Below are 23,771 nucleotides of genomic sequence, written 5' to 3' on the forward strand. Positions count from 1 at the left end.
GAAACAAGTCATATGATTTCTGCTTTGCTGTCAAACTGTTAACCACCTCTAAACTTATACACGGTGAACCACGAGTTGGCACCAGAGAAAACTCTCTCCTAGTATGAGACATTTTCCCTCTCAAATGACAATTAAGCAAGTTACTGCATTTCTTTATATAATTTGGCCATCAAAAAGCTCAAGGGCAGAAGTGACACTCTGTATCAGAGCCATTTGATTAAGTAAACAGGCCAACCATGGAGGTCCCTCCCTTTTATTCTTCATCTCTGTTTTCCCCTCTTACTTTTTCTAATTTTAGTTTATTTTCTTTTTTTTTTTTATTGAGTCAGAGTTTTTGAGATGGATTTTCATTCTTGTTGCCCACAATCTCAGCTCACAGGAAACTCCACCTTCTGGGTTCAAGCAGTTCTCCTGCCTCAGCCTCCAGAGGGACTGGGATTACAGACATGCGTCACCACACCCTAAAAATACAGTATTTTTAGTAGAGATGGGATTTCTCCATGTTGTTGAGGCTGGTCTCAAACTTCCGACTCCAGGTGATCCGCCCACCTCAGCCTCCCAAAGTGCTGGGATTACAGGGGTGAACCTCCGCCCCCCGCGGCCTCCCACCTCCGCTTTTTTTTTTTGAGACAGTCTCTGTTGCCCAGGTTGGAGTGCAGTGGTATGATCTCAGTGCACTACAACCTCCACTTCCCAGGTTCAAGTGATTCTCCTGCCTCAGTCTCCTGAGTAGTTGGGAATCTAGGTGCCCACTACCATGCCTGGCTCATTTTTGTATTTTTAGTAGAGACGGAATTTTATCATGTTGGCCAGGCTGGTCTTGAACTACTGACCTCAGGGGATCTGCCCGCCTCAGCCTCCCAAAGTGCTGGGATTATAGGTGTGAGCCACTGGCCCCAGCCCAATTTTAGTTAATTTTCTTAAATAATGGCCTCAATATCTAAATGGCCAGTAAATAAATTAAAAGGTGCTCAATTTCATTAGTTGTGAACAAGTCATGCACAATAAAAACCACAAACCTTAAGTTTACAGCTTGATGAATTTTACATATGTACACAATGTATGTAACCACTCAGACCAAGATATAGCCCATTTCTACCAGCTCATAAGGTTCCTGCCTGCCCCTCTCCTCCTTGTATCACTGTCCTTTTAGCGCCATAGCTTCATTTTGCCTTTTTTTGAACTTCATATAAATGGAATCATTGGCATGAACTCTTTTGTGATAGGCTCCTTTGGCTAAACACACTATTTTTGAGGAACAGCCCCATGTTATTTTATTTATTTTTTTTTTTTGAGATGGAGTTTCACTCTATCATCCAGGCTGGAGTACAGTGGTGCAATCTTGGCTCACTGCAACCTCCACCTCTCAGGTTCAAGCAATTCTCCTGCCTCAGTCTCCCAAGTAGCTGGAACTACAGGCATGCACCACTAATTTTTATATTTTTAATAGAGATGGGGTTTCACCATATTGGCCACGCTGGTCTCAAAACTCCTGACCTCAGCTGATCCACCCACCCTGGCCTCCCAAAGTGCTGAGATTACAGGCATGAGCCATTGTGCCTGGCCAGCAGTTCTTTTTTGTAATTGCTAGGCATAATTTCATTGTATGAATATATCACAATGTGCTTATTCTTCTGTGGCTGGACACTTGAGTTGCTTCTAGTTCTTGGCTTTTATGAATAAAGCTAGTGCTTCCAAATTTTAATCACCATTTGCTCTATCAGATTCTCATCCTATAGTATGCTGAAAGCAGCTGAGAACCTAAAACTGAAGGATGGGGTGCCTTCCATGTATCTTACCTTGGAGCCCTTCCCTGCCTGGTAGCCCTAGACCCCTTCAGAAGCCATCAGTAGGACTTAAGAGGTGAATGATCTTGTGTGGAGCTATTAGGCAAGAACAGAGGGTCCTTCTGCTATCCTTTACTACACTTTTGTAAACCCCAGTATTCCCACATCTAACACACACTGGTAATACTTTTTCAAGTGGAAAAATGACTAAGAGGGATGACATTTACAATTCAACTGATTCATGCTATAAACTTTCCCATATCTACTCAGCATATAGAGCAGGCGTCCCTGAACTTCGGCCCCCTGAGGCCATTTATCTGCCCCCCCCCTCCCCCGGACTTCAGGAAGGGGCACCTCTTTCATTGGTGGTCAGTGAGAGGAGCACAGTATGTGGCGGCCCTCCAACGGTCTGAGGGACAGTGAACTGACCCCCTGTGTAAAAAGTTTGGGGACGCCTGATTTAGAGATTTAACATCTCTGAAGACTAACACCTCCAGGAATGAACAGGGAGGGAGGAGGATGGGGGAGAAGGCAGCTCTTACTGGTACTTGAAGGGCAGCCGTCTGGATAGGGGTGGTGAGGGCGGTGAGGGCCGGGTTCTGGACCGCAGCCATGACAGGGCTGCCATCTGTCTTCAATGTGGTCAAAACAAGGGAATCTGTCTTGATGATCTGAGGCTGGACCAGGACCTGAATGAAGAAGGAAAAAAAGGAAAAGGATGATAGCATTATCCTTCAGTTTTGCATTCCTTTCTCATTGCACAGACCTTCTAGGAAATAATGAGAGAAATGATACAATTTTTATGAAATTGAGAATCATAAAGGCCATTTCGAAAGCTGATTATTTCGTACAGCCTGAATACTGGGTTCAGTGGGAGAAAGACGGGCTAGCTAAAAAGGGTTCTGGCTTTTCTTTTCTCTCTCTCTCTCTTTTTTTTTTTTTTTTTTTTGAGACGAAGTTTTGCTCTTGTTACCCAGGCTGGAGTGCAATGGCACAATCTCGGCTCACCGCAACCTCCGCCTCCTGGGTTCAAGCAATTCTCCTGCCTCAGCCTCCTGAGTAGCTGGGATTACAGGCACACGCCACCATGCCCAGCTAAGGTTTTGTATTTTTAGTAGAGACAGGGTTTCACCATGTTGACCAGAATGGTCTCGATCTCTCGACCTCGTGATCCACCCGCCTCGGCCTCCCAAAGTGCTCGGATTACAGGCTTGAGCCACCGTGCCCGGCCTTTTTTTTTTTTTTTTTAACTGAGACAGGGTCGCTCTCTATTGCCCAGGCTGGAGTGCAGTGGCGCAATCTCAGCTCTCTGTGGTCCTGACCTCCTGGGCCCAAGTGATCCTACTGCCTCAGCCTCCTGAAGTGCTGTGATTACAGGCCATGGTGCCAAGCTGGGTCCTGGGTTTTTTTTTTTTTTTTTTTGAGACGAAGTTTCGCTCTTGTTACCCAGGCTGGAGTGCAATGGCGCAATCTTGGCCCACCGCAACCTCCACCTCCTGGGTTCAGGCAATTCTCCTGCCTCAGCCTCCTGAGTAGCTGGGATTACAGGCACGCGCCACCATGCCCAGCTAATTTTTTGTATTTTTAGTAGAGATGGGGTTTCACCATGTTGACCAGGATGGTCTTGATCTCCTGACCTCGTGATCCACCCGCCTCAGCCTCCCAAAGTGCTGGGATTACAGGCTTGAGCCACTGCACCCAGCCAGGGTCCTGGGTTTTAAGGCTAAAAGACTTTCAGGAGGGTGGTGCTAGTGGCCCAGCAGGAACAGAGCAGAGATGGGCAGGGTGGATGGCAGAGAGGAGAGGGTCTGACTTTGATGGACTCAGGAAAGCCAGAAACACATCTGAGAAGCAAAAATAATAAACCTGAATTTTAAAAAACAAATTACTTTGTTAATAAGAAAATATGGTCCATGATGGTATATAACATAAAAACATTTTTTTCTGATTATAAAAATAATACATGCCCACCCAGCCAGACACAATGGCTTAGGCCTATAATCCTAGCACTTTGGGAGGCCAAGATGGGTGGATTGTTGAGGACAGGAGTTCAAAACCAGCCTTGCCAACACAGTGAAATCCCACATCCACTAAAAATACAAAAATTAGCTGGGCATGGTGGCAGGCACCTGTAATCCCAGTTACTCAGGAAGCTGAGACAAGAGAATCGCTTGAACCCAGCAGGTGGAGGCTGCAGTGAGCTCAGATTGTGCCAGTGCACTCCATCCTGAGCAGTAAGAGCAAAATTCCATCTCAAGAAAAAAAACAAAAACATCACATGCCCCTCCACCAACCCAAAAGTAATATATGTTCAGCATCTACAGTAGAGTAGAAAATATGGAAAACATAAAACTATGGAAGTCATAGTGGCTCACATCTGTAATCCCAGTGCTTTGGGAGGCCAAGGCTGGCAGATCACGAGGTCTGGAGTTCGAGATCAGCCTGGCCAACATAGTGAAAACCCATCTCTACTAAACATATAAAAATTAGCTGAGTGTGGTGGCACACGCTGTAGTCCCAGCTACTCAGGAGGCTGAAGCAGGAGAATTGCTTGAACCCAGGAGGCAGAAGTTGCAGTGAGCCAAGATCAAGCCACTCCACTCCAGCCTGGGTGACAGAGTGAGACTCCATCTCCAAAAAAAAAAAAAAAAAAAAAAAAAACCACTGTGAAAAAGAAAATTATCTGGGAGATAGCAATTTGGCACACTTCATTTCAGTTCCGTGCCCATTACATGTGTATGTAAGAGACTGCACCAGCCTTTCCTGAGTGCCAGTGTCTATCCACAGACACGGGCCCAGCCAGGTCTCTGCACACCGCTCACAGGTGCATCCTGGTGCCCTACAAGCTGCTTTGTGTATACTCTCACTGGTCCTTCTCAGTATGTAGACCACATCTTCAACCAAGGACCAGTTAACAGCCCCAACCAGTGCCTCCTTGAATCCTTTCCAGCCACCTACCGGGACCTGCTGCACCTGTGGCGCAGCAACTGTCTGCACCGTGGCCGGGGCAAGGGTCTGCAGTGTGCCATTGGCAGTTTGTGTCAGCACCCGCTGGGCCTGTACTGTCTGCACCTGCTGCTGAATGGTGACCGGCTGTACCTGGGAGGACGTCACCAGGCTTTGGACTTGAGGCTGAAGGACTTGGGAGAAGAGGAGAAAAAAGGCACAGATGAGGAATGCATCCAGTCACTGTAGCTGCAGCAGTAACCTGAGGATGGAGTATCTCATAACGATTCCAACTCTCCACCTGCTGCTGAAGAAGATGTGTGTAGCCATTTACAAGCTGGTTTAGACAACAAGAACATCCCATAAGGGCTGCATCAATTTCTGAGGGAACGAGTACAAATTGTTTCATTACTCTGTGTGCCAAGGTAGAGGAAAGGGAAGCTAATTAGCAAATGACTGCACCCAGCAAGGGAATTAACAGATGTTGAAAATCAACAACTCCCTGGGGCTTCATTTCCTCCCATCCTTTCTGGACTGAAAGTGTATTTTGGGAGGACTGTCTCAGCTTTTTGCCTTTACACCCCCCTCCAAATTCTTCAACTCCACTGAAGAACTATCAGATTCTTTGAAATTCAGGGCTCCCCACAGAGTCAGAGGGAAATATGATGAAAAGGCACTGGGATGCAGCACATCACAGAAAGAACAAGCCCCTTTCAGTCATCCATTCCCTCAATACATACTGAGGGCCCAGCATGAGGCCTGGTACTTGAAACTGCTGCGCCTATATTAAAAGTCATATTCAGTAGTGGATGTTCACATGTTTGCCAAACGAATAGTTCTCATCTGTGGTGGCTGAGATCTGGATGCCGCTTAGCCAATTTCAAACCTAACTTTATTCAAGCCTCCACCATTACTTATCAGGATGGCCCTGTGTTTACTACGCTTGCTGGAATTTTTTAACCAAGTATTTTTTAAATAGGCACAATAGATATTAAGCTATTTGAACTGCAGAATGTGACACGTTCCTGCACCAGTTCTTATTGCCAGTTATCAGAAACTCATTCAGACAGGGCCATATTCATATACCTGTCATTCCCAAAGCGGAAATAAATATTTACAGTGTCTGCAAACTAGCACATAAACTTTGAACCCTACCATATCTGATTTCTGAATCACCTTGAAAGCTGGTAGCTGCATTCTGGTATATCAAAGGCTGCTGGATAATCCTCGTCTGCGGAGTGGTGCTGAATGTCGGGGTAATCATCACCGTCTGTTGTTGCAGCTGAGCTTGAGGTTGAGGCTGGGGCTGGGGGCGGGGCTGAAGAATAGGAGTTGCCCTGGGTGTGGTGGAAACCGAGGTGGGAGAGACTTTGACCTGCAGGGCTGGAGCCTGTGGTGAAGCTGCTGAGGGTGAGAAAGAAGGTAATGGGACCTGGCTGAATGATCTTGGCATTGCAGGGTCCACAGCTCCGCCGTTGCTGCCCCTGCCATTGCTGCTGCTGCTGCTACTGCTGCCGCTGCCGCTGCCGCTGCCACTGCCGCCGCCACTGCTACCACCAGTACCACCACTGCCAGGAAAGGAGCTACACAGCTGCTCTGAAAACAGGTCAGGGAACTCTCCCACTTGATTACTGACAAACTGCAGCATCTCTGTGAACAAAAGAAAAGGAGTAATTTTATTGCTATCCAAAATATTCACTTGCAAACTTGATTCAGAAACTAAGTCATGAAAACTCAATGGCTTTCCTAAAACTGTGGCTGAAATGGGTCAGGAAACTCTTTCCTGTGGTGATTACCTGGACCAAGATGGCCAACCAAGGTCCCGGGACAACAGGACAGGATTTTATCTTTTTGATGTTCTTTTCCCTCCTCACTCTCACCTCTAGGCCCTTCCTCTCATTTTCCTGATTGTTTTGGTCAATCATAAAAGAAACTACCGCCGGGCGTGGTGGCTCACACCTGTAATCCCAGCACTTTGGGAGGCTGAGGCGGGTGGATCATGAGGTCAAGAGATCAAGACCATCCTGGTCAACATGGTGAAACCTCGTCTCTACTAAAAATACGAAAAATTAGCTGGGCATGGTGGTGCGTGCCTGTAATCCCAGCTACTCAGGAGGCTGAGGCAGGAGAATTGCCAGAACCCAGGAGGCGGAGGTTGTGGTGAGCCGAGATCGAGCCATTGCACTCCAGCCTGGGTAACAAGAGCGAAACTCCATCTCAAAAAAAAAAATAAAAATTAAAAAAATAAAAGAAACTACCTTTGTAGTAGGTGGTGCTGCTTTGTCAAAGGTACTGCGCATCCTTTTTTCTTGAGACAGAGTTTTGCTCTTGTTGCCCAGGCTGGAGTGCAATGGTGCGATCTCAACTCACTACAACCTCTGCCTCCCGGGTTCAAATGATTCTCCTTTCTCAGCCTCCTGAGTAGCTGGGATTACAGGCGCCTGCCACCATGCCCAGCTAATTTTTGTATTTTTAGTAGAGACAGGGTTTCATCATCTTGGCCAGGCTGGTCTCGAACCCCTGACCTCAGGTGATCTGCCAGCCTTGGCCTCCCAAAGTGCTAGGATTGCAGGCATGAGCGACCACCACGCCCAGCCTTTTTTAGAGCGGAAGACGATGAGGTAGCAAGCAGGGAGTCACTGTCCTAAGGCTGTGAGTATAGCAACGTTGTCCTGTGAGGCCACCTCCAATCCTAGCACTGCAGACCCTAACTTGCTCTAACCACTTTCCTCCTTACCACAGGGAGGCCCTCTCTCCAAGCTGAGTAAAGCCCTGGACACTGTTGGCATTCTCGGAAACACTCAAGGACAATAAAGTTGATGGCCCCTAAGTCACGGATCTTCAGGAGTGGAAAGGATGGAAAGACCACATATGAAGTCCAAGAGAGGAAAGTAACTTGGCCAAGGTCACATAGGATTAGAACCAGTTCTCTGCCTCCCAGCTTTGTGTTCTGCTGCAACACAGTGCATGTGTATTGCCAGGTAAGGACACAGTAAGTCGGCCCCACCCTGGACTCCATGTTTCCGAGGGTTCATGTTGGCTCTTGTCTGATTGTACCCCTTTCCTCTGGGCAACAGCTCTTGGGTCCAAAGGTGTGTCCACCTGGAAACCATGCTCCCTTTTCTAGATCATGTTCCAAGTACCTGGGACCCCTAAATTCCCAGCCCAAAGGGTCTCAAGCCTGTTTCCGGAGCCTCTTCCTTGGTCAATCTTCCCAAAGGCTTTCTAAAACCCAACTTAACCCACAACTAACCCATCATCTCTCATTACTCCCTTCTTTTCATATGATTGGTCCATATAGAAGTCAGGGGCCTCGGCTTTGTCCCAGATATTTTCAGATCTATAATTCTCCACATTGTCCACGTTCTTTTCTCTTTCCTCTCTCTAATACGATCTCAAGAAGCTACTGCTTGTTCTTGAACTTTGGCTCCTCCTTTCCAAACCCTCAAGGCCACATGATGCTCTGATTTGGATACCACAACAAAACCCACCACACCACCACTATTAACATTCCCCCAGCCAGGCGTGGTGGCACGTGCCTGCAGTCCCAGCTACTCGGGAGGCTGAGGTGGGAGGATTGCTTGAGCCTAGGAGTTCTGGGCTGTAGTGCGCTATGCCAACCGGGTGTCTGCACTAAGTTCGGCATCAATATGGTGACCTCCCAGGAGTGGGGGACCACCAGGTTGCCTAAGGAGGGGTGAACTGGCCCAGGTCAGAAACAGAGTAGGTCAAAACTCCCGTGCTGATCAGTAGCAGGATCGCACCTGTGAACAGCTAAGGCATTCCAGCCTGGGTAACACAGCGAGACCCCGTCTCTTAAAAACAAACGAACAAAAACATTCCCCCAAACCTCCACTCCACCACCACCAGGGTATCCTTCTCAGGTCTCTGATTTCGTGTGTGTGTGTGTGTGTGTGTGTGTGTGTGTTGGGAGGGCAGAGCTGGGGCATGTTTGTATATCTGACAAACAGAAAGCTGCTGAGTCTGGGTGTGATGGCTCACGCCTGTAATCTCAACACCTTGTGAGGCCAAGGTGGGAGGGTCACTTGAGGTCAAGAGTTTGAGAACAGACTGGGCAACACAGTGAGACTATCTCTTTTATTTTAGACAGGGTCTTGCTCTGTCACCCAGGCTGGAGCGCAGTGTCTCAATTTCAGATCACTACAACCTCTGCCTCCCAAGCTCAAGCCCCACTTTAGCCTCCCCAGTAGCTGGTACCACAGGTGTGAGCCACCATGCCCAGATAATTTTTGTATTTTCTGTAGAGATGGGGTTTCACCATGTTTCCCAGGCTGGTCTCAAACTCCTGAAAAGCAACCCACCCTCTTCAGCCTCCCACAGTACTGGGACTACAGACATTAGCCACAGCACCTAGCCAGATTCCTTCTCTTAACGTAAAACAAACAACAACAACAACAACAAAAAACTAAAGATTTTTTTTATCAAAGGTCAGTCTCTAGAAATAAACATAAAATTTAAAAAAAAGATTTTTTGAAGCTTACATAAGAATAGGAAAAATAAATCATAAATAAATGTAAATAAAGATATAAAACGGCTGGGGCTTTCTAGTGTGGCCTCCATATGGGATAACTGGAGCTTAGCATTTCAATCTAGGCACCTGAAGTATTCAGTCAGTTAAACCTGCTGGGCAGAACAGCATCTCACAGACTAAATTCCCACATAGTGGCATTATTTACCAACACCTTGATTGACACTCAGCTCTGTCCTCACTCAGCCTGTGTGAGGGAGAAATGGGCAGATTGCTACAGATATTGCAACTTGTACTAACTAATTCCAATTCCTTGTACATGATTAAACTAAGAAAAGTCCTCAAATTCAGCACATTCAAACAAAACATAATTTAGTGCTGACACTCCAAGTACTAGATGATAAAATGCTTTAAGAAAACGATTAAGAGAAATCTAATAATTTGTTGAACCTTTCAGAATTCCTCCCAAATCCCAACTTTCTGGGAAATCAACAGAGAGGGCTGCTTTGTAAGCCAGAAAAATATCACTCACTGGCTGAGAGTTTTCATCCATGGAGAGTTAAAGAGGGCAGAAGGCCAGGGTGGCCTGATAGATGGGCACAAGCTTTGATGTTGGGCAGACCTGAGTGTGAGTCTCTAGAGGCCCACCTAACCAGCGGTGTGAGTATGGACAAGTACTTCTCTCGTCTACACCTCGGTTTCCTCACTACAAAAGGCTGCTTTGAAAATACACACTTGGCCGGGCGCGGTGGCTCAAGCTTGTAATCCCAGCACTTTGGGAGGCCGAGGCGGGTGGATCACGAGGTCGAGAGATCGAGACCATCCTGGTCAACATGGTGAAACCCCGTCTCTACTAAAAATACAAAAAATTAGCTGGGCATGGTGGCACGTGCCTGTAATCCCAGCTACTCAGGAGGCTGAGGCAGGAGAATTGCCTGAACCCAGGAGGCGGAGGTTGCAGTGAGCCGAGATCGCGCCATTGCACTCCAGTCTGGGTAACAAGAGTGAAACTCTGTCTCAAAAAAAAAAAAAAAGAAAATACACACTTGCCGGGCGCGGTGGCTCAAGCCTGTAATCCCAGCACTTTGGGAGGCCGAGACAGGTGGATCACAAGGTCGAGAGATCGAGACCATCCTGGTCAACATGGTGAAACCCCGTCTCTACTACAACTACAAAAAATTAGCTGGGCATGGTGGGGCATGCCTGTAATCCCAGCTACTCGGGAGGCTGAGGCAGGAGAATTGCCTGAACCCAGGAGGTGGAGGTTGCGGTGAGCCGAGATCGCGCCATTGCACTCCAGCCTGGGTAACAAGAGCGAAACTCCATCTCAAAAAAAAAAAAAAAGAAAAAGAAAAGAAAAGAAAATACACACTTGGCCTCTTTGCTCTGAGGATTAAGATAATTTATCCAGAGTACTTGGTGAAGGGCAGACCCTTATGCAGGTCCCTATTAGTGATACTTCCAGAGCACCCACTACACAGGCACATGGGCACACTGATCTTATTTTGTCAAGTACACCTGAAACTCTTTTGTGGAGAAGATATGGGCTGGTGTGGTGAAGTAACCTACAAAGGTCACAAAGCTTAGTTCACAAAGCCTAAGAGTGTGTAGGCAGATGGAATGCGACTGCTTAAATTAAAAAAAAAAAAAAAAAATCCCTTTCAACCCACGCACAAAAAGCTCCAGTGGAGCCATATCCAGTCAGCCAGGCAGCCGGGTACTGGGCTGAGTGGTACAGAGCGGCTGTTAAGAGGAGCATCTGCAGAAAGGAGTGATGGGAAGCTCCAGCAGGGCACACAGAGCCTCTCCAGGACCCCATCTGGTCTGCAGGGCCAGAAAAGAGGAGGCCTGGAAGAAACCAGGGTGCAGCTGTGCTCTGTAACTCTGAGTTATACCCCATGGGAACGTCCTAATGGCTCCTCACTCTTCCCTGCTCTGATCATTCACATTCTGTGATTACACAGGCTCTCATTTCCACAGAGAGCCATGAAACCCAGAAAAGCGAGGCCTGGGAGAAGGTACAAGTTTTATGGAGCTTTGAAAATGAAGCTCTAGTTCCTGCGGCAGCCCACGGAGCCCAGGGCCAAAGACAGCCCTCCCAGGAGCTAGGCTGGCACATTCAAGCTCATCTCACTCCCCTGGTCCTGTTTTTAGCTGCTTCTTAAACTTAGAGCTAAGTTGCTTAACAAAATAGGTGAGGCCCCAGGAAACTGTATCTGGCTTCTGGTCTCTAAAAGCAACTGACTAAAATTAGAGGTTCCTGTTATCATCCGTACATTGCAAGCAGCCCCATGACTAACAAAGACCCCGAGTTCATATGTACTTTATGGAGCTTGTGGCCTGGAGGTAATACAAATCACTTTGCCCAGCTCAGCCTTGGAGCATCTACCTGAGAATGAGGTAAACTGAAATCCGGTCAGATTAATTCTGATCAAGAATAAAGAATCTGAAGCCTCCAAATGGAGTTACAGTGTCTCCAAACTGCACAATCTATCAATAATCCTTTAATAGGTATTTGTTATCCAGCCCATTTGGTGCTGGGAACCTAGTTTACAAAGGTCATTTATTCTTATATTTTGTATGCATTATGCATCTTGTGTTAGACAATGTTTTTAATACTTTTTTTGAGATGAAGTCTCACACTGTCACCCAGGCCTGCAGTGGTATGATCTTTGCTCACTGCAACCTCCGCCTACTGAGTTCAAGTGATTCTCCTGCCTCAGCCTCCAGAGTAGCTGGGATTAGAGCCATGCCCAGCTAACTTCTGTATTTTTAGTAGGGACAGGGTTTCACCATGTTGGCCAGGCTGGTCTTGAACTCCTAACCTCAGGTGATCCGCCCACCTCTGCCTCTCAAAGTGCTGGGATTACTGGTGTAAGCCACCACATCCACCTCTGTTTTAAATCATTTGTTAAAATCATAAAAGTAATATATTCACTAAAGAAAAATTTAGGCAACATATAAATGAAAGGAACAAAAATAAAAACCATCCAGCAATTCTACTACTCTTGAGTCATTCATTGTCAATGTTTTAACGTGTGCCCTTCTATACTTCATCCTCTACAAGGCTTGCTTGCACACATAAGCATGCACACATGCATGCAAATGGTTTTACAAAAATGAGATCGCACTGAATATGTTACTTTGCACCTTGCTCCCTTTGCTTAATAAAATGTGAAGAATGTTCAGTGTCAACCATTGTGGACATTAAACATTATCTTTCTCAGAGTCCCATAGTATCATGTTGTATGCCATCGTGCAGTATCAGTGTATTAAAATTTGTTTAATTTATTCAATGATGATGGATGATTGCCTTCCATTGTTCACCATTATCGTTATTACTTTCTGTTTCCCAGGCTCAAGGGCAGTGATGTGAGTGTGGCTCAATGAAGCCTCTACCTCCTGTGTGTAAGCCATCCTCAGCCTCCTGAGTAGCTGGGACTACAGGCAGGCATCACCAAACCTGGCTAACTTTAAAGAAACCTTTTTTTTTTTTTTTTTTTTTTTTAAAGAGACAGAGTCTCCCTATGTTGTCCAAGGTGGTCTCAAATTCCTGGGCTCAAGCGATCCTCTTTACTGGCCTTCCGAAGTCTTGGGATTACAGGCATGTGCTACCACACCCAGTTATCCAGCATTATTAACAACTCTTTTTATCCCCCACTTATCTGACTATGTTCTTAGTATAAATTCCTAAAAGTCAGATGGCTGGGTCAAAGGTCTTAGGATAAATTACTAGAAGTTAGATGGCTGGGTCAAAGGACCAGTATATGGAAAGGTTTCAAAAATCTATGCTCCTGCTAATGTTTCCCCACAGCCATTTCTGTCAATCTGATAATGGAAAAAACTGACATGGAATTGTTTTGTCTTGTATGACTGAGTACTAACTGAGGCCAAAAGTCTTTTTTTTTTAAATCAGATTTTTTTTTTTTTTTTTTTTTTTTGGAGACAGAGTTTTGCTCTTGTTACCCAGGCTGGAGTGCAATGGCGCGATCTCGGCTCACCGCAACCTCCGCCTCCTGGGTTCAGGCAATTCTCCTGCCTCAGCCTCCTGAGTAGCTGGGATTACAGGCATGCACCACCATGCCCAGCTAATTTTTTGTATTTTTAGTAGAGACGGGGTTTCACCATGTTGACCAGGTTGGTCTCGATCTCTGGACCTTGTGATCCACCCGCCTCGGCCTCCCAAAGTGCTGGGATTACAGGCTTGAGCCACCACGCCCGGCCAAATCCCAATTTTATTGAGATTTGTATTTCTTCCTTTGTAAACTGTCTGCTCTTGACCTTTGCCCATTTTTCTATCAGGCTATTTCGTCTTTTTTTTTTTTTTTTTTTTTTACTGTTTTTATAAACTTCCAGATATTATGGATATTTGTTCTTTCTTATATGTCTGCAAGTATTTCCCCCACTTTGTTATTTCTCTTTTAATATGTCCAGAAAAAAAGAATGACATAGCAATAGAGAATCACCATGTCCTAGCCTTGGAACCTGGGGCAAGTTTTACCTCTCTGAGATGCAGTATTTCTCATCTGTAAAAATGTGGCTAACAATTATAGCTAACTCATGGGGTTAATGAGATAACTCATGTGGAATCTATGGCACCATGCCTGGCACTTAGTGTTAGCTAGTATGCATTATTCATGGTGGGTTTTTTTTTTGTTTGTTGTTTTTTTGACTCTTTTACTTTAACTCCAATTTGAAAATGTGAATTTGTTCCAATGCATCAGATATATATCCAGCAACAATTTGAGCATAACATAAATTTTGCATTTGCTTAAGTATGAGGAACACTAGGAAATATAGAAAACCGTATTTAGCTGAAATGAGCATGCAGGAATGCACAAAATGTGTGTGCACACACACATGCACCTTAAACATCTACCGGCTTCATCAGGTCACTACACGTGTTATTAATCACATCTATCACACTGATGTCAGCACTTTCCATCAGACTTCAGACAGCCCTGCTTCTACCATTTCCTGATAACTCCCAAGCTGTAACCTAATGACACCTACTTCCCACAAGCAAACCTCAGGTGTTTTTCAAGCCAAAGTGCCTTTACATTGTGGTATTTATGTATTTCTTAGTTTTTCTGTTCTATAAAACTGTATGACTGTTTCATTAGGTCCCTATCTTTTTTTTTTTTTAAATTGAGACAGAGTCTCACTCTGCCGCCTAAATTTAAGTGCAGTGGCATGATCTCAGATCACTGCAACCTCCGCCCCCTGGGCCGTTTCTCCTGTCTCAGCCTGATGAGTAGCTGAGACTACCGGTGTGTGCCACCATGCCCAGCTAATTTTTTGTATTTCTAGTAGAGACAGCGTTTCAGCGTGCTAGCCAGGATGGTCTCAATCTCCTGACATCGTGATCCGCTCACCTCGACCTCCCGAAGTGCTGGGATTACAGGTGTGAGCCACCATGTCTGACCATTAGGTCCCTATCTTTTTTAAAAAATAAGTCTTTCCTTTTTTTGGTCATGTATGAAATTTTTTATTGTTGTGATCTTTAATCCTCCATTTCCCAGTAAGTTCTGGGTTTTGGCTTTTTAGAGACAGGGTTTTACTCTGTCACCCAGGCTGGAGTGCAGTGATATGATCATAGTCCACTGCAGCCTCCACCTCCTAGGCTCAAGGGATCCTCCATTGCAGCCTCTTGGGTAGCTGGGAGTACAGGCACACACCACCATGCCCATATAATTTTTATTTTTTATTTATAAGAGAGATGGGGTCTTGCTTTGTTGCACAGGCTGGTCTTGAACTCCCTGCCTCATGCAATCTTCCTACTTTAGCCTCCTGATTACAAGCATGAGCCAACATGCCCGCTCCCCCTGTGTTTTTTATTGCATGATTTTGCACAGCATGGTGATTTTTAGAAATACACATGTTGTACTATAGCAGAACTGACTATATACAAATTTTATATCGTATAGTGAAATAACATGGCTTCTGTGTGACACTTAAGAGGAACCCTCGTCTACGGCCATACCACCCTGAACGCGCCCGATCTCGTCAGATCTCGGAAGTAAAGCAGGGTCGGGCCTGGTTAGTACTTGGATGGGAGACTGCCTGGGAATACCGGGTGCCATAGGCTTAAAAAAAAAAAAAGAAAAGAAAAGAAAAACCCTCACCCTCAAGATTACAGGACTATTTACTGAAACTGTCTTCATTTGTAACTTTTTGTTCTTTTTATCTTTCGTATTAGAGTTGCCCAACAAATACAAGAACATAGAAATAAGCATGGTGTGTGATGTGCGTAGGCCACTGGGAATGAGATGGACTAAAACCATTGAGGGAGGTAAATGCAAAATCTAATTCCCAACAAGTATCCTGACTGAAAGTCTAGAACTTTCATTATAATGATCCCATCTCCCCATCTACAGTGTTTTTTTCTAATAATTATTTTAAAAACCAAATGCAGACTAGTATCAAACCTGAAGGTCAATGTGAGATAACCATTTCTCTAACATTCCACTATTTGTGATCACCACAGCTTTCTCCAGGACCAAAATCATCAGTTACCCCCACTCTAGTCACCCAGAGGAGCGGCTGAGGAACTCAGCTCTTTCAACCACTTCCTTCAAATGAGAAGCCCTAAAACGCAAGCAATAATGTAGGGAACAAAGGGACAGTTTAAAGAAGCAAACTGCTGTCTAAAGATCACTCCACTCTCAAACACCAGGGGGCACATCAGAGCACAGGGACAGTATCATGTATTTCAAGGGGATTCTGGGTCACCTTCCTGGGAAGAGTCTGGAGGAGGTGTTGAATGACACACAGGCTGGCAAACTGGTGACTCAAGCATCCTATATTTTAAGAAACGGATGAGTGAACTCTTTTACTGGCAAAGAAACCACAAAGGAAAATTGGGTGGAGGGGTGGCGATCCTCAAATGCTTGTGTTTCATAACATACACAAAGGTGTCATATATTCCTTTGCATATACCAAATACTACATAATAAAATAAAACAATTCAGAATGAGAAGAAAGGGAATCATGAAGGAAAGAAACCCAAAGGAATTCTAAAATGGTCTTCTGGCTTCTCTGTCTAGGGCTCTCTCCAGCCTTTCATGGTAGCCCCGGAGGGAGTCAGCTCTGCAGGAAAAAGCAAGTCCAGGCCTTTCTGGGCCACTACAGCAGGGGACCTGAGCCAGCTCTCACAGTCTGAACAGGAGAGGGATCTGCAGCTCCACTTTCCTTTTATTTTTTTGAGACAGAGTCTTGCTCTGTCGCCCAGCCTGGTCTTGAGGAACTGGGCTCTTTCAACCACATCCTTCAATTGAGAAGCCCTAAAATGCAAGAAATAATTTCAACCTCCTACCCAACGACAATCATCTTTGGGTATCTTGTTCATCCAACAGCCCTTTAAATCAAATCAAATTCTTAAACACAAGCTTCCAATCTTCCTATGAATTATGCCCTTCTGCTCTAAGGGTTTTCACTTCCTGTCCACCTTAGTTCATCTGCCCTGGAAAAGTACTCACTCCCTTTTCTGTACATGTCTTTGAGGGGTGGGGTGGGGCAATCTTTCTTTGAATATAAGTGTCACGCCTCCTCTTTTCTTTTCTTTTTTTTTTTTTGAGACGGAGTTTTGCTCGTTACCCAGGCTGGAGTGCAATGGCGCGATCTCGGCTCACCGCAACCTCCGCCTCCTGGGTTCAGGCAATTCTCCTGCCTCAGCCTCCTGAGTAGCTGGGATTACAGGCACGTGCCACCATGCCCAGCTAATTTTTTTTGTATTTTTAGCAGAGATGGGGTTTCACCATGTTGACCAGGATGGTCTCGATCTCTTGACCTCGTGATCCACCCGCCTCGGCCTCCCAAAGTGCTGGGATTACAGGCGTGAGCCACCGTGCCCGGCCTTTTTCTTTTTTTTTTGAAGCAGAAATTCCCTCTTGTTGCCCAGGCACGAGTGCAACGGCGAGATCTCAGCTCACGGCAACCTCTGCCTCCCAAGTTCAAGCCATTCTCCTGCCTCTGCCTCCCAAGTAGCTGGGATTACAGGCATGGGCCACCATGCCTGGCTAATTTTTTGTATTTTGTTTTGTTTTTGTTTTCTTGAGACAGAGTCTCCCTCTGTCACTCAGGCTGGAGTGCAGTGGCAGGATCTTGGCTCACTGCAACTTCTGCCTCCCAGGTTTAAGTGATTCTCCTGCCTCAGCCTCCTAAGTAACTGGGATTATAGGTACCCACAACTATGCCTGACTAATATTTGTAATTTTTTAGTAGAGACCGGGTTTCACCATGTTGGCCAGGCTAGTCTCAAACTTCTGACGTCGTGATCCACATACCTTGGCCTCCCAAAGTGCTGGGGATTACAGGCGTGAGCCACCGCTCCTGGCCAATTTTTTGTATTTTTAGTAGAGACGAGGTTTCTCCGTGCTGGTCAGGATAGTCTCGAACTCCTGACCTCAAGGTGATCCGCCTGCCTCGGCCTCCCAAAGTGCTGGGATTACAAATGTGAGCCACTGTGACCGGCCTCCCAGGTTTAAATTTCCTGCCTCAGCCTTCCAAATAGCTGGGACTACAGGCACACGCCACCACATCCAGCTAATTTTTGTATTTTTAGTAGAGACGAAGTTTCACCATATTGGCTAGGCTGGTCTTGAATTCCTGACTTCAAGTGACCCACCTGCCTCAGTCTCCCAAAGTGCTGGGATTACAGGTGCGAGCCACTGCACCTGGCCCTAGTTTTGCATTTAAATTCGCAATCTTATTCCTGCATTCTTTTTTCTACTATGTAAATATGTTTCTTGCAATCTCCTTTGATCCATGTGTCATCCTGTTATCCTCATTAACAATGTTAATAAATCTCTGATATGTGCTCATGACATTTTAATATGAGTATGTTTTTAACTTTTAAAAAATTTTACTTTGGTATATTACATATAGTAAGTGATTTTTTTTTTTTTTAATTTTATTTTATTGCATTTTAGGTTTCGGGGTACATGTGATGAACATGCAAGATTGTTGCATAGGTACACACATGGCAGTGTGGTTTGCTGCCTTCCGTCCCCTCACCTGTATCTGTCATTTCTCCCCATGCTATCTCTTCCCACTTCCCCACCCCCCGCCCCTCCCCCATTTCCCCCCAACGGACCCCAGTGTGTAGTGCTCCCCTCCCTGTGTCCTTGTGTTCTCATTGTTCAGCACCCGCCTATGAGCGAAAATATACGGTGTTTGATTTTCTGCTCTTGTGTCAGTTTGCTGACAATGATGGTTTCCAGGTTCATCCATGTCCCTACAAAGGACGTGAACTCATCCTTTTTGATGGCTGCGTAATATTCCATGGTGTATATGTACCACATTTTCCCTATCCAGTCTATCATCGTTGGGCATTTGGGTTGGTTCCAGGTCTTTGCTATTGTAAACAGTGCTGCAATGAACATTCGTGTGCACGTGTCCTTGTAGTAGAATGATTTATAATCCTTTGGATATATACCCAGTAATGGGATTGCTGGGTAGTAAGTGATTTTTTAAAAATGCTGTACATGCCTGTTGGTCCAGCTACAAGGGAGGATAAGGTGGGAGGATCGCTTGAACCTAGGAGTTCAAGGTCGGCCTAGGCAACAAAGCGAGAACCAGTCTCTAAATAAATTTTATGGTTTTTCTTTTTTTCAGATGAAGTCTTACTGTCACTCAGGCTGGAGTGCAGTGGCATGAACTTGGCTCACTGCAGCCTCTGCCTCCACCTCCTCCTCCTGGGTTCAAGCAACTCTTATGCCTCAGCCTCCTGACTAGCTGGGATTACAGGTATGCACCAAACCCGGATAATTTTTGTATTTTTAGTAAAGACAGGATTTCACCATGTTGGCCAGGGTGGTCTTAAACTCCCAGCCTACAGTGATCTGCCTGCCTAGCCTCCCAAAGTATTGGGATTATAGGTATGAGCCATCACCCCAGATTCTAAATAAATATAAAATTTAAATATGTTTTTCTCATGTCTTGTGTTCTATGAGGACATGAAGAAAATCTTCCATTCCGTATACCACTTCAAGCACCAAGCATACTAGTATTAAAAAAACAAAAACCAGTCCAGGCACCATGGTTCACTCCTGTAATCTCAGCACTTCGGGAGGCAGAGGTAGGTGAATCACCTGAGGTCAGGAGTTCGAGATCAGCCTGGCCAACATGGTGAAACCCCATCTCTACTAAAAATACAAAAATTAGCCGGTGTACTGGGCACCTGTAATCCCAGCTACTTGGGAGGCTGAGGCAGGAGAATCGCTTGCACCCGGGAGGCAGAGGTTGCAGTGAGTCAAGATCTCACCATTGCACTCCAGCCTGGGTGACAAGTGTGAAACTCGTCTCAAAAAAAAAAAAAAAAAAAAAAACCAACCACACACACACAAAACCAACCCATAACAACAACCAAAAAACTGGAACAGACTCACTGAAATGCTCTCAACAGCAACTGTCATGCAACCTATAAAAATGATGATCATGCTTTCTGAACCAGAAACTAGAAACGATGGGGATGTTTCACTTCACAATGGAATAATATACATACATACATACATACATATATATGTGTGTATACACACATACACACACACATTTTTTTTTGGTGACAGAGTCTTGCTCTATCGCAAAGGCTGTAGTGCAATGGTACTATCTCAGCTTATGGCATCCCCTGCCTCCCGGGTTCTAGCGATTCCCCTGCCCCAGCCTCTTGAGCAGCTGGGACTACAGGCGTGCACCATCACACCCAGGTAAGTTTTTGTATTTTCGTAGAGATGGGGTTTCACCATGTTGGCCAAGATGGTCTTGATCTCCTCACCTCATGAGCTGCCCGCCTCAGCCTCCCCAAAGTACTGGGATTACAGGTGTGAGCCACCGCACCCAGCCAGAATAAGATTTTTTTTTTTTTTTTGAGACGGAGTTTCGCTCTTGTTACCCAGGCTGGAGTGCAATGGCACGATCTCGGCTCACCGCAACCTCCGCCTCCTGGGTTCAGGCAATTCTCCTGCCTCAGCCTCCCGAGTAGCTGGGATTACAGGTAGGCGCCACCATGCCCAGCTATTTTTTTGTATTTTTAGTAGAGACGGGGTTTCACCATGTTGACCAGGTTGGTCTCGATCTCTTGACCTCGTGATCCACCCGCCTTGGCCTCCCAAAGTGCTGGGATTACAGGCTTGAGCCAACCGCGCCCAGCCTAGAATAAGATATTTTTAAAAGTTAGACTAGCCTGGAAAATTTGAACAAATCTATGTAATTTCTGCAAAGCTTTTCACATTTACGGAGGTAAGTATGTAAATACAGAAGGAATTCAATGGGTTAAGCATCTACTGTGTACCAGGCACAGAGATAATACATTAGTCCTTGACCTCAAAGAGTTTGTGAAAGAATCACAAATGGTTTGTGGAGACTGTCACAGCAGAGATGTGTACCTGTAAGACACCAAAGAGGACACAGGGAACATGACAAAATCACGGACTCCAGCAGGTCAACAGTTCCCTGAATGAGCTGGATTGAAGGCTGATCAGGATGCAAAATACAGTCTAGGCTAGGGAACCTCATGAGCCAAAGCAGAAAGGCATGGAGCGGCATGATAGGCTGTTGAAGAGAACAGGTGATGGGCAGGGCACCATAATGGGCAGGTTGTTAGGGGCCAAAGCACAAAGGGCCCTACAACTCATGGTAGTGAACTTGGCCATTCTCCTTAGGAAAATGAAGGAGAACCCATAGCAAGTAGTCCAACAATGCTCTACGAAGGAGAGCTCCTCCAGCCCAGCAGTTGCTCATTCTGGTTTCTATGCAGTTGAGTAGGCAGAGAGGCTGCTGTCCTGTCTAGAACCCCATATCATGAACTAATTAAGAATCATTGGCTGGGTACAGTGGCTTATGCCTGTAATCCCAGCACTTTGGGAGGCCAAAGCAGGTGGATCACCTGAGGTCAGGTATTCAAGACCAGCCTGGCCAACATGGTGAAACCCTGTCTCTACTAAAAATACAAAAATTAGCTAGGCATGGTGGTGCATGCCTGTAATCTCAGCTACTCGGGAAGCTGAAGCAGAAGAATGACTTGGACCCAGGAAGTGGAGGTTGCAGTGAGCCAAGACTATGCCATTGCACTCCAGCCTAGGCAAAAAGAGCAAAACTCTGTCTTCAAAAATTAGAAAGAAAATCATTCTGAGAATATCAAAATAGCTGGAATAAAAAGTGAGATAACGATCAACCGATGAAGACGCTGAGAATTTTCTGAAAACTAGTTAAGTAAGAGTTTCAGTTATAAATATGGCCCAGAAAGCGACCAACGCTAGGAAACAAGTCATCTCCCAGGGCCTGTAGAAAGGGTTTCAGATGAAAGTCAGGAGAGGAAAAAATAACAATAATAAAGAAAGAAAGGGTGATCTGCACACATCTCAGGCAGGTGAGGGAGCGAGTAGCAGACAGAGATAGGAGCCTTACTCCCTCCTAAACCCTGTGCTCTTTTCGCAGGCACCCTGCTCCAGAAGTTGCCCCAACCACCACAGGGAGATGCTTCCTCCATCGGGGTTGCCCCGCCTCCCAGTGGTTAGGCTCCACAATGCTGCAATCGACCAGAGTCCCCACCCATGCAATGGCCCCACCCTCTGATGCCGCCAGGGACTCCAATCCTTGCATAATGCTAAAATAGAGACATCAGATTCTTGTCATCCCATGTTTGAAGGGCGGTCTCTTGCTCCATTTTTAAAGGCCTGCTCTTAAAACCAGGTCAAGACTAGACTCTGAGAACAACAATCAAGAAGAAAAACTCTGAGCGAATTAGTAATAATAATAAAAAATAGCATAGAAATTAACATTCACTGAGCTCTTACTATACGTCAGCAATCATATTGAACACTTTATATAAATTTCATTTAATTTCAATGACACTTTGAGGTAGATGCCTTATCAATCTCCACTTTACAGGTAAGGAAAATGAGGCACACAGAGGCTCAGTAACTTGTCTAATGTCACCCAGTCAGCAGATGGTGGAGCTGGGATTTAAAGTCAAGCTCTTAGCTACCACACAATGCAGATACTTTGGTTCTATTATCATATGGCTATCACCAAACAGAGCCTAGCACTGGGCAGGTGCTCAGTAAGTGCTTCATTCACGAATGACTAGAGTGAATGCCCAGCTCAGAAAGAGAAGGATGTGTCATCCCAGGTCTTTCCCGTATTTCCCAGCCCTTCACCTGCTGTTGCCCTAGCATCATACTGTTTCCTTTCACTCTCTTGACACTGGAGACTACAAATTGAGCAAGATGCAGAGTGAGACACCAAGGAACTGATCCTGCATGACCTGCTGTTCTGAAAAAGGAGGCCCTCCCATTTCGCAACAGGTGACCCACGGTCAGCAAAATCAGGCACAAGCCACTTCAGCTGAACAGTCCTCCTCCTGGGGGCAGTCTACAAAGCAAGTCTTTTTCAGCCCTTAACCAAGGTGTCCCCAAACTTTTTACACAGGGGGCCAGTTCACTGTCCCTCAGACCGTTGGAGGGCCGCCACATACTGTGCTCCTCTCACTGACCACCAATGAAGGAGATGCCCCTTCCTGAAGTGCGGAGGGGGGCCAGATAAATGGCCTCAGGGGGCCACATGCGGCCCGCGGGCCGTAGTTTGGGGATGCCTGCCTTAAACCATTCGGGCAAAAATGAAAGACCCCAACATCCCACCATCTTACCCTTCCATTCATTACCATGCCCCCAAATCTCCCTAAAATAAGAAAAAGAATACTTGCAAAGCAGGTTACCAAATAATGCTACAAATACAAACATCCACTCAAATTTGCACATGCTATGTACTCTGGGCTGGGAGCTGGAGGATCGATCCTATGGGCCTTGTGTGGAACTCAGCATGGAGGAAGGACTGAGAAGTATTGGTTTTCTTCTGACCTCCCATGCTCACAGAGAAGACACAGAAACCTACCCAACTCCATAAACTGTGACAAAGGCAAGAACAGACAAGTGCCTCACAAAGAAAGAGCTGTCAGAGAGTAGAGAAAGGACTGATCCATCCTGGCAGGCAGTGAAAGCCGAGCTTAAAGGATGAAAAGCTTTTATATATTAGAGAGAGAGAAGGGTATTCCAGGCAAAGGAAATAGTCTGAGCAAAACCATAGCATCAGGAAATGTCCTGCAAGCTGCTGAAGTAGAGAAAGATGGGGCAAAATGGAGACATGGAGCTGCCTGTAGCTGAATTGTGAAAGCCCTTACTTAATGCTACCATAGACATTTGGCTGCAGAAACGGCCTTTATTTCAGAGGCAAGGAGAGGCACAGAATCCATGGTGGGCATTTGCCACTTTTGCTCCATTTGTCCATTATCAGACCCGACCCTCCCATTAGCACCCTGATCTTTCTTTGGAGAATCCCCATTGGGCAGTCCTCATGTGAGGGAAGGCTTCCCGCCAGTCAGCTCTTAACCACAACACAATGCAGATGCTTTGGTTCTATTATCATATGGATATCACCAAACAGAGCCTAGCACTGGGCAGGTGCTCAGTAAGTGCTTCAGTCATGAATGAGTACAGTGAATGCCCCAAGCTCAGAGAAAGAAGAACGATTAATGCATGCTCCCACCAGGAGTG

General features: G+C 45.8%; 1 protein-coding gene and 1 non-coding gene across 3 annotated transcripts in view; one reads left to right on the top strand and one right to left on the bottom strand.

The window, feature by feature from the left end:
• The window catches only part of SREBF2 (sterol regulatory element binding transcription factor 2), a 76,548-nt gene that overhangs the window by 36,379 nt on the left and 16,398 nt on the right, over positions 1-23,771 (bottom strand). The window contains exons 2-4 of one of the 2 annotated variants that reach the window (XM_039463322.2): positions 5,910-6,383; positions 4,746-4,927; positions 2,330-2,476 (exon numbers count right to left, since the gene is read on the bottom strand). In XM_039463322.2, coding sequence (XP_039319256.2) covers positions 2,330-2,476; positions 4,746-4,927; positions 5,910-6,383 — 803 coding nt within the window. Of the gene's footprint in view, positions 1-2,329; positions 2,477-4,745; positions 4,928-5,888; positions 6,384-23,771 lie in introns of both variants that reach the window. The other variant, XM_039463321.2, reaches the window with a different exon arrangement.
• LOC120361500 (5S ribosomal RNA) lies at positions 15,192-15,310 on the top strand. The gene has a single exon (XR_005577686.1). It is a non-coding gene; the product is annotated as a 5S ribosomal RNA (ribosomal RNA).

Source organism: Saimiri boliviensis, chromosome 21, assembly GCF_048565385.1.
Source record: "Saimiri boliviensis isolate mSaiBol1 chromosome 21, mSaiBol1.pri, whole genome shotgun sequence".
In the NCBI taxonomy this organism is placed as follows: Eukaryota; Metazoa; Chordata; class Mammalia; order Primates; family Cebidae; genus Saimiri; species Saimiri boliviensis.